At 36.5% G+C, this 13308-nt stretch overlaps 1 protein-coding gene across 11 annotated transcripts in view; it reads left to right on the top strand.

The window, feature by feature from the left end:
- The window catches only part of MECOM (MDS1 and EVI1 complex locus), a 566735-nt gene that overhangs the window by 545199 nt on the left and 8228 nt on the right, over nt 1-13308 (top strand). For all 11 annotated transcript variants that reach the window (XM_067737977.1, XM_067737973.1, XM_067737972.1 and 8 more), the window contains 4 exons: nt 4144-4310; nt 5391-5468; nt 8955-9124; nt 11273-11417. In XM_067737977.1, the coding sequence (XP_067594078.1) occupies nt 4144-4310; nt 5391-5468; nt 8955-9124; nt 11273-11417 (560 nt within the window). The remainder of the gene's footprint in view (nt 1-4143; nt 4311-5390; nt 5469-8954; nt 9125-11272; nt 11418-13308) is intronic.

Below are 13308 nucleotides of genomic sequence, written 5' to 3'. Positions count from 1 at the left end.
TAATTTGTGAAACATTAGGTCACATAATTCATGGTGCCATTGGACATATCATTTTGTATAATCAGATTGTCACTTTAATAGTTTTAATGAGAAACTTCTTTATGTCATCAATTATTGGCTGCCAGATAAAAAATGTTAAGCTAAGTGCTTCAGACCCAGTTGATGATATCTTGCCTGCTGAAATGTTTTTACAAATACTAACTTTATTTGACGAGAGAGATAGCTACATTTTTTGGTAGGAGCTAGGGAATTGTGTCTAAATATTAGTTTGCGTCAGTATAAAGTTAATAGCCCCTTGGGGACTGGAAGGGGGTGAAATGACTTCCTTTTCCAGACATCTGGCTGCAGATACCATCAACAACTACAATATATGTAAATAAAAATTACTGTTCCATAGGAAAAAAGCTGTCATTTACTGATCGGAGATTAGCCTACGACATTAATAGGACAGAGGGCAATACGTTTTTAAAATATATGATGTGATTTTTCCTCCTTTTTTCCCCCATTCTCAGCAAATGTCCTCTTCATTGTAGTACACCTTGTTCCCCCTTCATTGGTTTCTTCATAGTTGAAAAGTATATCTAGCTAGATTCTGTTTCATTTATCCCAATTCATCTTGATTTTTAAAATACCAAGTCAGACTTTAAAATGAATGTCAAAACTTACCACTTCTACAAAATGCATGTTATTCCAAGAGGAGTATCACATGAGTCAGCCCAGATAGCTAGAGAAAGTTGAGGTTTGGACCCATACATTAGATAAAACTCATCTTAATCCAACACCTTAATCCAAGATATGGACCAGGGCTGATTGTTGGTCACAGAATGGCTAAACTACCCCAACTAGCAGATGTCTAAGTCACTTTTTTTAAAAATTAATTTTTATTGCAGTCTAGTTGATTTATAATGCTGTATTAGTTTCAGGTGTACAGCAAAGTGAATCAGTTATACATATACACGTGTCCACTCTTTTTCAGATTCTTTTCCCATATAGGTCATTACAGAGTATTGAGTAGAGTTCCCTGTGCAATACAGTAGGTTCTTATTAATCTATTTTATACATAGTAGTGTCTATATGTCAATCTAAGTCACTTCTATCTGTCCTAATGGAGAAACTTACTCTTTTCAGCTGATGTCAAGTGCTGTGAGAGCAAATCTTTGGAAGATGAGAGGAAGGATTCAGTGATGGCTTTTATGTTGTTTCGGTGGTTGCTAGCCGGAAAGAAAGTGGAGAGGGGGTGTGTGTCTGCGTATGTGGTGTTAATAGCTACCCTCAGCTCCCTTCCCATCTTTCTTCTCTCCCTCTTCCCCACTCTGACTTAATCCTCTTTTCATTTGACACCCCAAGCCAAAGGTGGGGGGTGGCTTATAAGAAAGGCGCTTGGGTAACCCCTATTCTTTTTCTTATTATCTTTAAGAATGTTGTTACTTAGTCATCAAGTCCGTACTATATTTTGTTATTTCTTAATGCTTTTCCCAAATTGAAACAGTTTGAGGTGAAGTAATCACAGTGATCTTCCTTTAAAAGGAGCTATTAGCAGCTACTAAAGCAAGACACATTTCTCAACAGCCAATTGCTCTTAAATAACTTGAAGGACTTGTAGTTTATACGTGCTGGAGATGAAAGCCGAGAATAATGATAGTCATGAGTAAGCTATTTTCCATATAAAAGGAAAGTGTTTCTACAAGATGTATTGCCCCAGGAATCCGAGTGTGTCGGCAGGGCGGACACTCAAATGATTTAAAACCACTAGATAATGAAACTTTACTCAAATATTAAATGTACATAAATAAAACATTTATAATCATCACCCATGCACTTATTATTTTTCCCAATAAATATATGCGGTCATGCCCCTTACCCCTGCTTGTTACTGCTAATCAGCTTGAAGGCCAGAGGTCATTTTTCACTCAGACAATTTATTCCATGGAGGGTGGAATATCAGAATGATTTTCTGCAAGCAACAATTAGAAGGAATAAATGCAAATAAAATAGTATCATAAAATATTTCTGGATTGATTTTTAATAAATAAAATCCAAAGTAATATGAAAATGCTAATGCTCTGGTTAGAGGGGGATAATGACCATATTCAGCAGGGACAGAGTTTCCTTCAACCTCTATGAACAGCAGCATCATTTTATATCTCTGCCCTGTGATCAGTATGTGTCAAAATCCTTCATAGTGACAAATGTGCTGTCCGCTTGCATCTGTGGAGAATGTTTTAGCAGCTGAGTGATTATGAATCAAACCCCTGAGCTTATAGCCCCTACCGCCTCCCAGTGCGTTCACATTTGTCGTCTGACAAGTAAATGTATCTTGACTTTCCTCTGAGATTTTTTTTGCACCGTGTTTGATGAAAGACATTTGGCAAATTGGCAGTGGTACCCTGTACATTGCAATTTGTAGCTAGCATTAGGAGTCTGGGCATGAAATGAGAGGGCAGGCTCCAGGATAAAGGGAAAAGAAAGAAAGCTAACTACAACATGAATAGTCATTTGAAGAATCAAGCATACAATATTCCCTTTGTAAGAAGAGAATCATGTTTAGGCCATTCGGTTAAGATTTTGCTCCAGTTTAAGAAGTCAGTGGTATTCTGTCCAGCTGTGTGTCCGCGGAGTATAAATTTTGTTAATTTTCTTTTTGAGTATGAAGTGTTGCCTTTTATTTTTAACCTGGACTCATAATAAATTGGAACTCCAACTCTGTCTTACCATCTTATCAGCAAAAGAATCTTTTTCTTGGGTTGATCGGTTGCTTGAATGTATAGTTGTTAACATTTTTAATCCTTGCATGGGGTCTTCTGGTCTACCGCCCCCGCCTTTTGAGAAACAGAGTGCAAACACCTTTTAAACAGCTTTGTGAGTTCTCCAGTGGCATAGTGCCCTGAGAACCAAATAAACAATGGGTGAGTTGATTTTACAAGATGGCCTGAGAGTTTGCTTTTTCTTCTTAAAAATTCAGTAGTAAGCAGCTTCCAAATAAAATGTGAGCATGGGGGAAACAACATTTTGGGAGGGTTGAAGGAAAGGTGAGAGAGTCTGTCTAACTATAGACAGGATCAAGCTGCCTTTGAAAGTAAATGCCACCCTCTGTTTGTGACTCTGTCGAATATGTGTGCAGGAAGACAAAAACTTGAAGATTATAAGCAAAATAAATTAGGTTTTTTGAGGGGAAGAACCAGGCAGGATAGTTTTTCTTCAAGAATACTGCTCTAAGAGTTTGGTCATACTTACAATGCCCGTGCCAGGTTATGTGAAGTTATGATAATATATCATGAACTGTCATTTCAACTTAATCTTTGTCCATGACAAATGAATATTTCACCAAAATTCTTTGTACATAATCACACTTAAAAATCTAGTATATCCAGATATTAATTTAACATAAAGGACTGTTTACACATTTAATTTTTTCTTTCTGCATTGCATACATTTGGCTAAAGCTATAACTTTGGAACACCTGATGTTTTTCATGCTGTGAGTTCTTTTCATGGGACTCCCTACTTCCTATGTTTTTTATTACCTAGACAAGGCATACAGGATCTCTTGCTATAATTTCCAGTTTACTATTTTTTTTGACTGTTTATTCGGAAATCTCACAGACCGAGAAGATGGTGGACTTGTGTCCCAAAGAACCATCTTGCCAGAGTTAGATTCAAGCTTCTTTTATACTAAAAAAGGAGGGAGTAAAGTCAAACATTTCCTGGTTCCAGCCAGCCTCTGGAGGGGATGTATTAATTTCTTCCTTCCTGCAGTCAGTCATTCACAGGTGGGCCTGGTGATCGTTGACAGCATGATACTAATGCTGTCTCTTAATTTAATAAAAAAATCTAACGGTTTTATTCTCTCTCATGTATTTCATTGCTCAATTGTATATCAAATTATTACAAAATGGTCTAACTAAGGGCTTATGGAAAAGTTCACTTGGCACTTTGTAAGCTTAATTCTACCTTTGTTATCTTTGAGATCAATGAATTCTCTCATTTGTTTAATATTGGGACACTACAGTCTCTTTCTACAGCCCCTTGCATTCAGCAGATTTGATGCTTCCCTCTTATTAATCTGTTCCTGGTTTGCTAGAGATAATTACAGAAGGAAGGATGTCTGCCCCATCCTTCATGGTCTTGTGCTTTTGCCTTTCAGATGTCAGCTATTGAAAACATGGCGGAGAAGCTGGAGAGCTTCAGTGCCCTGAAACCTGAGGCCAGTGAACTTCTACAGTCGGTTCCCTCCATGTTCAACTTCAGAGCTCCTCCCAACACCCTGCCAGAGAACCTCCTGCGGAAAGGAAAGGAACGCTATACCTGCAGGTAACTGCAAAGTTAATCATGGCCTGCTTTCCAAAAATCTCCCCTCTGATTTCAAAAGGCCCTGCTGTTTGTTTTGGAAATTATTCTTGATTGGATGATTAATAGCAACCATGATAGATCTCAAGCACTTCAAAGTACTCTTTATTTAGTGGGATATAAAAATAGTGGTTTAAAAAAATTATTATTAAATGAAAATTTTAACACAGGCCATTTGGTTGTGATAAATGAGGTTGGAAATGGTCCAAATGCTATCTACTTGTTTCACTTTGATATTTATGAATTTTCTTTCACAGTTAATTATTTTCATCCAAAGGTATAATACTACTGTCCTCAAGCATATATTTATTAATTGTCATGGCATTGAAGAATAAGGCTGTTAATGAAGGACAAATAAGGTCGATAAGTGAAGAAAACTAGTTAATAAGTTTCTTGTTACTCATCAGTAGTAGAGTAAAGCTCTTTTTTGGTTTCTGTTTTCTTTTTTAATAAATCATACTTACAATTTCTGAATTGTCTTCAGAAATTTGTGGCATCTGACTCAGGCATATCAATTTATCTGCTGTTTGGAAAATGTGTCACTTTCTTTCCAGAAAAGCTTTTATAGGAACATACCTTGATGGATGAGGTCTTAGAATCTTGTCCGATCTGATACCACTCAATGTACAGAGAGTTGTCACTGTGCCTAACATGTAAAATGAGTTGAAACATTTGAAATCTGTTTACATCAACCCGGAATCACAGGCTCTTGTCATTTTTTAATCCCCTTGTCTGGTTCAGTTTTGTGAAGGTAAAGATACAGAGTTAATAAAAGAGGAGCATGGGGGTCATCAAAACTCAAGTCTGTTTTCATAAACTGCTTGCTTATGCATGAGCAAATTCAACCGGATCTCATAACGCAGTCTTTATTTGTAGAGTTATTTATATCTGTAGAATGGCTTTGTTGCAAATTTTAAATACCAAAGACATGTGAGTTCCATGCAAGATTAATTAATTCAGGAATAAGCATCTGGCTTCTATGCAGCTTGAGTGGAATACAGTCAATTGTGCTGACTTTCTCTTATAAACATCTTTTCATAATAGATACTGTGGCAAGATTTTTCCAAGATCTGCGAACCTGACACGGCACTTGAGAACCCACACAGGAGAGCAGCCTTACAGGTTTGACAATGATTTTTACTAAATGTCTTGATAAATATTGTAATAAAGGAGGCTCATTGCCACAATTTTAAAAGAGGCTATTTTTGTGAATGTCTGTCTGTTCAATTTTGAGTCGAAGAAGAATTAACTAATGGCTGGGGTTAAAATTTAGAAAAGTCCTAATTTCTTGAATCGTCTTCTTATATCTCAGTTTAAAAGTTCTAGCAGTGTCTAGTATAGAATAAGCGTTTAAGAACTGTTATACATTTTTAAAATTAAGTGCTCTCTCTCCTCAGTGATTCATGCCTTTTTAATTGTCAATAATCATAATCTTGCAGCCTTCCTCTTCCAAGCCTTAAATCTCTGCTAGGAATTAACAACCCGGATATATCTTTGTTTTCCCAGTACAGCTAAGTCAATGTCTACAGGTCCCATTAGGAGGTTTAAAGAATAAATGTTAAACCTGGAGAGGAGGAAGAAAAGGGAGCTAGGGGTAGAACAGATAAAATAGAATATATTATAGGAAGGGAGCAATTCGGTCAACAATTTCTCAAGTGCTTCTTAGCTTATTCTCTTAAGTGTCAAAATTAGCCATATGACACATGGCACCTGTGTTTAATTTTAATATTATTGTTTACTAACAAACGAAACTAACCACCATTCTCCATTCCAGTTTTAAAATATCACCTACATTGTTGAATGTGTATGCCTTGCACACAGTATTAGGTACTCATGAATATTTCTTCAAAGAATGAATGTTATTTATTTATTACTTATTTATTATTTATTTATTTATTTATTTATTTGAAATTCTTATGCATTGCATATGTGTAAAATTATTTTTGTCTGAATGCTTTTGTCATTAAAATAAACGAATTATCAGCTTTCAAAGACTTTTTTACATACGAGGATAAGAAAATGGGCAGACCAATGTTCATTTGAAGAGTGTTCAAATTTTAGGAGAAATTTTAGGAAAACTGGAGGGACTTAAACTCAGAAAATAATAAAGTATTTTCTTAAATTCTTTGCTTGCCTACATGTTTTGTAAATCACTAATCATAAGTGATATTTATAAATGACTTTATATGTGATAGAATGTGCTTGATATAGTAGGTCTCAGAGAGATATAAAAATGGGAAGTGTTAGATGATTTCCCTTTTTTGAGAAAATGTCACATCCAAGGAATTCTGCTTAAGTGGAGGAAAGGTTTCCACACTTACATTTTGTTATGGCCAAGGGTCTGGTATGCGACTATGATACCATGCTCATTTTACTCTTTTTTTGTACCTGAATTCAGTGGTTTCATTCTACCCTGTAAACGGTGCTATTATTGTCCGTATATTTTTAAAAACGCAAACCAGAATTTTTCATAGCTGAAGACCTTAAACAGTTATTTGTCCAGCTCTTCTGTTTTACAAGTAAAAAAATTTAGATCCACAGATGCTAATTGCCTTCTGTAAAGTCTGGTATTAATAGACCCCAAATTAAAACCCAGTTCTGGAACTCTCAAGTCAGCGTTTTTAATCTCCTACCATGATCTGAAAGGCTCCCTTGACCCCTGTGTTTACATCCAGTAACCAGGAAGGCTTAATCGTGTATGCTCACGCGTGTGTTATGTATTGCTCTTTAGAATTTCTGAAACTTAGGCTCTGAATTGAGCTGTTTCTTGACCACCAGCTAATTTACTGGAATAGAATGGAATGATTATTATTTAGGAGCACTCAGACATTTGGCCAAGATATTAGCAGAGGAAAGATACAAAGTAACAGATGGTTTTTGGTTAAAACTTCCTTATTGACTGATTCTGTTAGAGTGGATGATATTTATTGGATTTACAGCTTCTGTGCCTATAAGCAGACAGTTGGAAGCATGTCAAAGACAAAATCTCTCTTCCTCATGATTTGTGCAGAAAGTATTTTGAGTGAAAATTTTTCTAAAAAGTTTGATGGGAGTTTAAGTTTTCTCTATCAGTGTTTCCTAGGTTATTCTGCTTAGGACAACACAACTGTGCTAACTGTACCATGGTTCTCCTTGCAGTGGGCCTTGGAAGTTCAAAGAAAGCCAAGAGTCCATATATATTTTTTTTCAAAAACAGAGGCTTAAATATTACAACTACTATCAATGTGGGATTTTACCCATTTTAAAATTAATATTATTCATTTAAATTTGAGGAACCTCATGATGCCAGAATGGTTTTTTAGGAGGGAAGTTAAGTCAGCCCTTGAGTTGGTTTACTGATACTATGACAAAGTAACTAGTTTAACAGATTTATTTCCCCACCGAACTAACTGGACATCTGGCATCATGTAGAGACAGCCATAAAGCCCAAACACTTTGAATGGAGTGGGGCAGTTTCTGATGTAGAGTCCCTCGAACTGCTGAGTCTGCATTCAGAAGTGGGAGAAGGGCCCTTCACACACGGAAGAATGAGTTTCGGATTTTTTGGCTGCTAAGTTAGAAATTTTCACTTGAAAGTTATCTAGAGAAAGTTGATTTTTCCTTTTACGCAACACACGTACCAAAAAATCATATAAACAGACGATGCACCCTTTAAAATGCCAGAGAAGAAAATCTTGTCATTTATCACTTTTCTTCCTCACCATAAGAGCTGGTGGGAAGGGGAGAGGGTGGGAGGCTACATTTTTATTTTGTGACTGAGGGAGAACTTCAGTAATTTATGATTTTTTGTCTTAAATATCATGGAAGGCAGAAACAATTAGCCAGGCAATAATATGTACTTTCCTGAAAAAACTGACCTGGTTCAGAACCACCACAGACTCTAGGAAAAATAAAAGTGGAAAACTGGGGGGAATCCAGAGAGGGGGGGTTAGCAAAGACCTTGGGTTTTTATCCGAAAAGGAGAATTTAGTGGTACTCTTTCTTTTGTGACAGTTTAAACGTTAACACAATAAAGGCTTTGGGGGCCCCTAATAACTATAGATTATGAAAATCAGTATCTTTGGTATCAGACTAAACTATTACATTGCCCCAGTTTTAAGAGTTTGGAAACTTTATTGTTATTTTGGAGAAGATAACAGAATTTCTCCTTCAGGATTAGCAATTGAGAAAGTGAATTTACTAAGAAATTATTTAATCAGGCTCAGAAGTTTCGAATTAAAAAATGATCTTTTTACTTTATTTGAACAATATGTGAATCTGTTTCATGTTTGTTTACAGAAGATTTAATTGTATTGTCCTAAGCAGAAGGTAAAACAAAACTACTATTTCTTAATATTTTTAATTTTGTGAGCTTTACTTGAAGTATTAGAACTGATTACCTTCATAAACTTGTGATTTTATTATGGTGTTTTATGAAGTATTTTATTATGGTTTTTTATGAAGTCGTGAACATCTTTAATGCAATCAAAGTCTGTTTATTGGAATTGAAGTTTTGGCTGTGTGGATAGTAATCTTCTCTACAGTGATAATTTTGGAGATCTGGTTTGCTTGTCTTGAGAACTCTCTTTCGATTTGCTTGCGAATATTTGTTCTGTGTTTGTTTTTCAGATGCAAGTACTGTGACAGGTCATTCAGCATATCTTCTAACCTGCAGCGGCATGTTCGCAACATCCACAATAAAGAGAAGCCCTTTAAGTGTCACTTGTGTGATAGGTGTTTTGGTCAACAAACCAACTTAGACAGACACCTAAAGAAGCACGAGAATGGGAACATGTCTGGTAGGTCATCAATTGTGTTTTGAGGAGGAGACGGTAGCTTATTTTTCTTATTTTAAAAGACAGCTGTGATCATTCTCCCGTTCCACTTTGACACGAGAATCAGATCCTGTTGTGCAAATTTGCAGCACGTTTCCCTTGAGATTTTTGAATGAAGTGAATGATGTGATCGTTGAATAATATACAACTCAGAGCTTTATGTGGATGATTTTATTTTCTCCTGGATTCATCTCAGTGGGCAGTCTCAAGCGAAGAGAACCATGACCCGAACTCACCGGAGACTCATGAACCAAGATTTCCTAAATTGCAGAGAACGATCTTTCCATCTATTGGCACAGAACGTGGCCCCCAGCCTGGCAGGATGACCACAGTGGAGCCCCAGAATGCCACGCTCTTGAGTATTAACCTAGAAACCATGGCTTGCTTTTGCAGAAGGCTTGCAGTTCAGAGGACCTCTCCAGGGGACCTTGATTAGAGATGAGTGATTGAAGACTGTCAACATGATCAGAGTAACCCGTAGCGAATGATAGTGGTGTGTGGTTTTGGTCACAAATTCCAATGTAGAATTAAGTTAAAAGTGGCAAAAAACTAGCCTTCCCTTAACCCAGACGTACCAGCGCATAGTTAGCAGAAGACATGGTAGGTTTTCTTGCCTTTGGCTTCTAATGCTTAGATAATAAACGATTAACGAATGCTTAGCAGCTGGCATGTGTGTGTGAAACCAACTTATGTAGCCATAATTTGTTTCTAGAGAATTAAGGAAATGACTTAGAAGTGAGGAGAGGGGTTGTGCATGCCGCTCCTGAAAAGGATTTTAAGAACAGAGAAAAGTTGGGTTTATACAAAGTAGTAATCTTTACTGAAGGAATTTTTTTTTATTTTTGCGGTACGCGGGCCTCTCACTGTTGTGCCCTCTCCCGTTGCGGAGCACAGGCTCCAGACGCGCAGGCTCAGCAGCCATGGCTCACGGGCTCAGCCGCTCCGCGGCATGTGGGATCTTCCCGGACCGGGGCACGAACTTGTGTCCCCTGCATCGGCAGGCGGACTCTCAACCACTGCGCCACCAGGGAAGCCCTGAAGGAAATTATTTTATTATTAATCCGTCCTCTATTGTACGGGAACATTGCTTATGATTTTGAATGAACTATATACTCTTCGTTTCCCTTAAAGCCAAAAATCTAATGATCATGGTTTTAAAATATTGGACTTTAGAGGCAGAAGTCTAATCCAATACACAAAAGTGGCTACACTTTCTTACAATATAGCCCTATAATTTTTCTAGTCAAAATTATTTCAGAAAATAAATAAGTTAAAGATATAATGTGTCAAATTTGAATACTTGTTTTTTGGTCCAGGTTATAACTTTGTTAAGCTGAGGGGTGTTCTAACCTCTTGTTTTTGTCATCTAGACTATTGTGATGAACTATTAAACTGTAGATATTTTGTGGGCATGCTAAACAGCATGAAGCAAATGTTAGTATAAAGTTTGACCACATGTTATACAGTGTTTATAATTTGTAAATTTATGGAAACTTTAGAATAATCTGTGATACAGGTATTTTGATTCTAATTTTATAGGTAAGGAAGCTGACAATCATTCTGTAATCCACAGACTCAATATTGTCCTCTTAATATTATACCACAACTGTCTCTCGACTGGTGTGTTCTGAGTCTACCCACGGCTTAATCCACCAAATCAAAATGCAGTATTTCCAGCATGTGTTCAGTCTTTATTTGATAACATACTTTAGCACAGGGGCAGTATATACATATTGACTGCAACCAGGTATACAGTTTCTTCTGCAGAATGTATGTAAGACCTTTCTATAATTTGCCTCACCCCATATTCTCATTCTACAAATTAAAATGTTCCCATGTTACAGTGGGAAAAGGAGGAAGCTAGTGGGAGAAACGGCATCTTTGGGTGACTGTATCTCACTATTTCAACGGTTCAAAATAATCCCCATTCCTCACTGGCATGGGTACTGTGGTAAAATTGGGAAGACTTTGACATCCTAAAGTTATCATTATTAATATTCGAAAAAGCCTGTTTTCGGAAACAACACTGATCAAATGAAGAAGGTATGAGATTCAAAATAAGTTGCGCTATAAATAATTGTCTTTTTCACAAAAGGCTTTCTCTCCCCTCAGGTACGGCCACATCGTCGCCTCATTCTGAACTGGAAAGTACAGGTGCGATTCTCGATGACAAGGAAGATGCTTACTTCACAGAAATTCGAAATTTCATCGGGAATAGCAACCATGGCAGCCAGTCTCCCAGGAACACAGAAGAGAGGTAAAGCTTGTTTTTTCCTCTTTAAAGTCGATGATTTCACAAATGAACGTTTTCAAATACATCTGCAGTGCTCACTCTTGTGACACGGCTTTACTCCTGCCACCAATGGCTGGTATTTATTTAGTGCAGATTAAATACCAAATGGTCTTCTAAGCACCTTATATTATTAGTTAACTTAATTACCCTAATAACCCTATGAGATAGCAACTACTGTTATATAATTTTATGAGTGCAGGAATGGAGACATCGAAGGTTAAATAATTTGCCCAAGGTCACCTAAGTAATAAATGGGATTCAACTGGGCTCTGTGGTTCCAGAGCCCAGGCTTTTACCACCGTTCTGTTCTGCCTCTCTTGATAGCTAATTAGAATATTTTATCAAAACTTTCCAACTAGAAGGGAAAGCCACCACAGGGGTTCAGTTGAATCACTGGCTAACAGTGGTTACTATTATAGATCATATGATATATCATGTATACAGAGAGTATATGACTATATATATTATATGACTATATATATATATGTATGTATATATTTATACATACTGTAGATACTTACATATAAAATACTTATTGAATGTCATCCAGATATCTTTTTAGAAACCGTTTGTGACTTCTGAATAAGATTCTATCCCTTCCTTATATGCTGTCAGGTGCATCCTCATTTAATTCTGGCGTGTTTGTTTCAGTGGGTATAATCATCCTTGTTTTTAAGGTGCACTAGCTCCCTCTTGTCATTATCAACATCAAGCACATGTGGCTTAATTCATATAGAAAAACTTTTAATGATGCTGATAATGATAATGAATACTTATCTAGTATTTTACATTTTATGTGATGTAACTGAAACATTATTTTACCCAAACTACTGGGTTTAATTTTTCTTATCTATGTTACAATTAAATATCTGATATTGAGAGCTATGTTGTTCTGAATATAACTATCCAGTGGCCTATTAAATTCGGATGCTGCAATGTACATTTTAATGTAACAGGAAATTAATGAAAGGTCCATGACTTTTTATCATGCAAGTGTTATTGTTAGCGTTCTCTATCTTTGATGCTATTAAAAGTCAAAGTTAATTGTTTTAGATACTTTTTTCCATTAAGGCAAGTATCAAATAAACATTATTTTCCAAGATAACATAAAAATATATGACGACTCTGTTCTTCAACTTGTATAAAATTGTTTCTAAGGGAACAAGGAGAGAATATCTGCTATTGCATGACTCTTCCCAGCCTCTCAGAAGTCTGATAAAACTGTAACTTTGTGCAGTTGGATGTCTTTCCCTCTGCTTGCCCGTGTGTGTGTGTGTGTGTGTGTGTGTGTGTGTGTGTGTGTGTGTGAGAGAGAGAGAGAGAGAGAGAGAGAGAGAGAGAGAGAGAGGTGAGGCAGATATCAGAAGTACAAAGTACTAAGGACAAGTAAGAAAGACAGTCATGATCTTTTGATAATTTTGACATTTTGTTAATGATACTTACATGATACAAATAAGAAATAGCGAACAAAAAGCACCATTTGTGTTCTGAGACTCCTATTCAGATTTCGAGCCCTTAGCTGGAGATTTTGTGAACCATAAAGCTGCAACATCTGGCTTCAACATGTCTAAACAGCATAGAAGTAAGAAGACTGAGTCATCCAACTTTTCTCCGCTCAACTCCTATCAGACTACTTTTGATGAATAATTTAACCCCCATAAATTGCCACATTTGAAAGCATAATTAACAAATAGGTTTTCTTAATCACGTTGGCTTTGTTACTTTTGGTTTTCATCCATGCACTCTTTTGTTCTTTTACTTTTTCTTTCATTTCTTTAAAACAACAATTTCGATCCATTCAAGCTAGCAAGTTGGCAGTGTAACTGGAAACTAATAATTTTTGTCTGTGCAAAAC

This window comes from Pseudorca crassidens, chromosome 5, assembly GCF_039906515.1.
Source record: "Pseudorca crassidens isolate mPseCra1 chromosome 5, mPseCra1.hap1, whole genome shotgun sequence".
Classification (NCBI taxonomy): Eukaryota; Metazoa; Chordata; class Mammalia; order Artiodactyla; family Delphinidae; genus Pseudorca; species Pseudorca crassidens.
The sequence above is the reverse complement of the archived record's forward strand: the minus strand, read 5'-3'. Positions and strand labels throughout refer to the sequence as shown.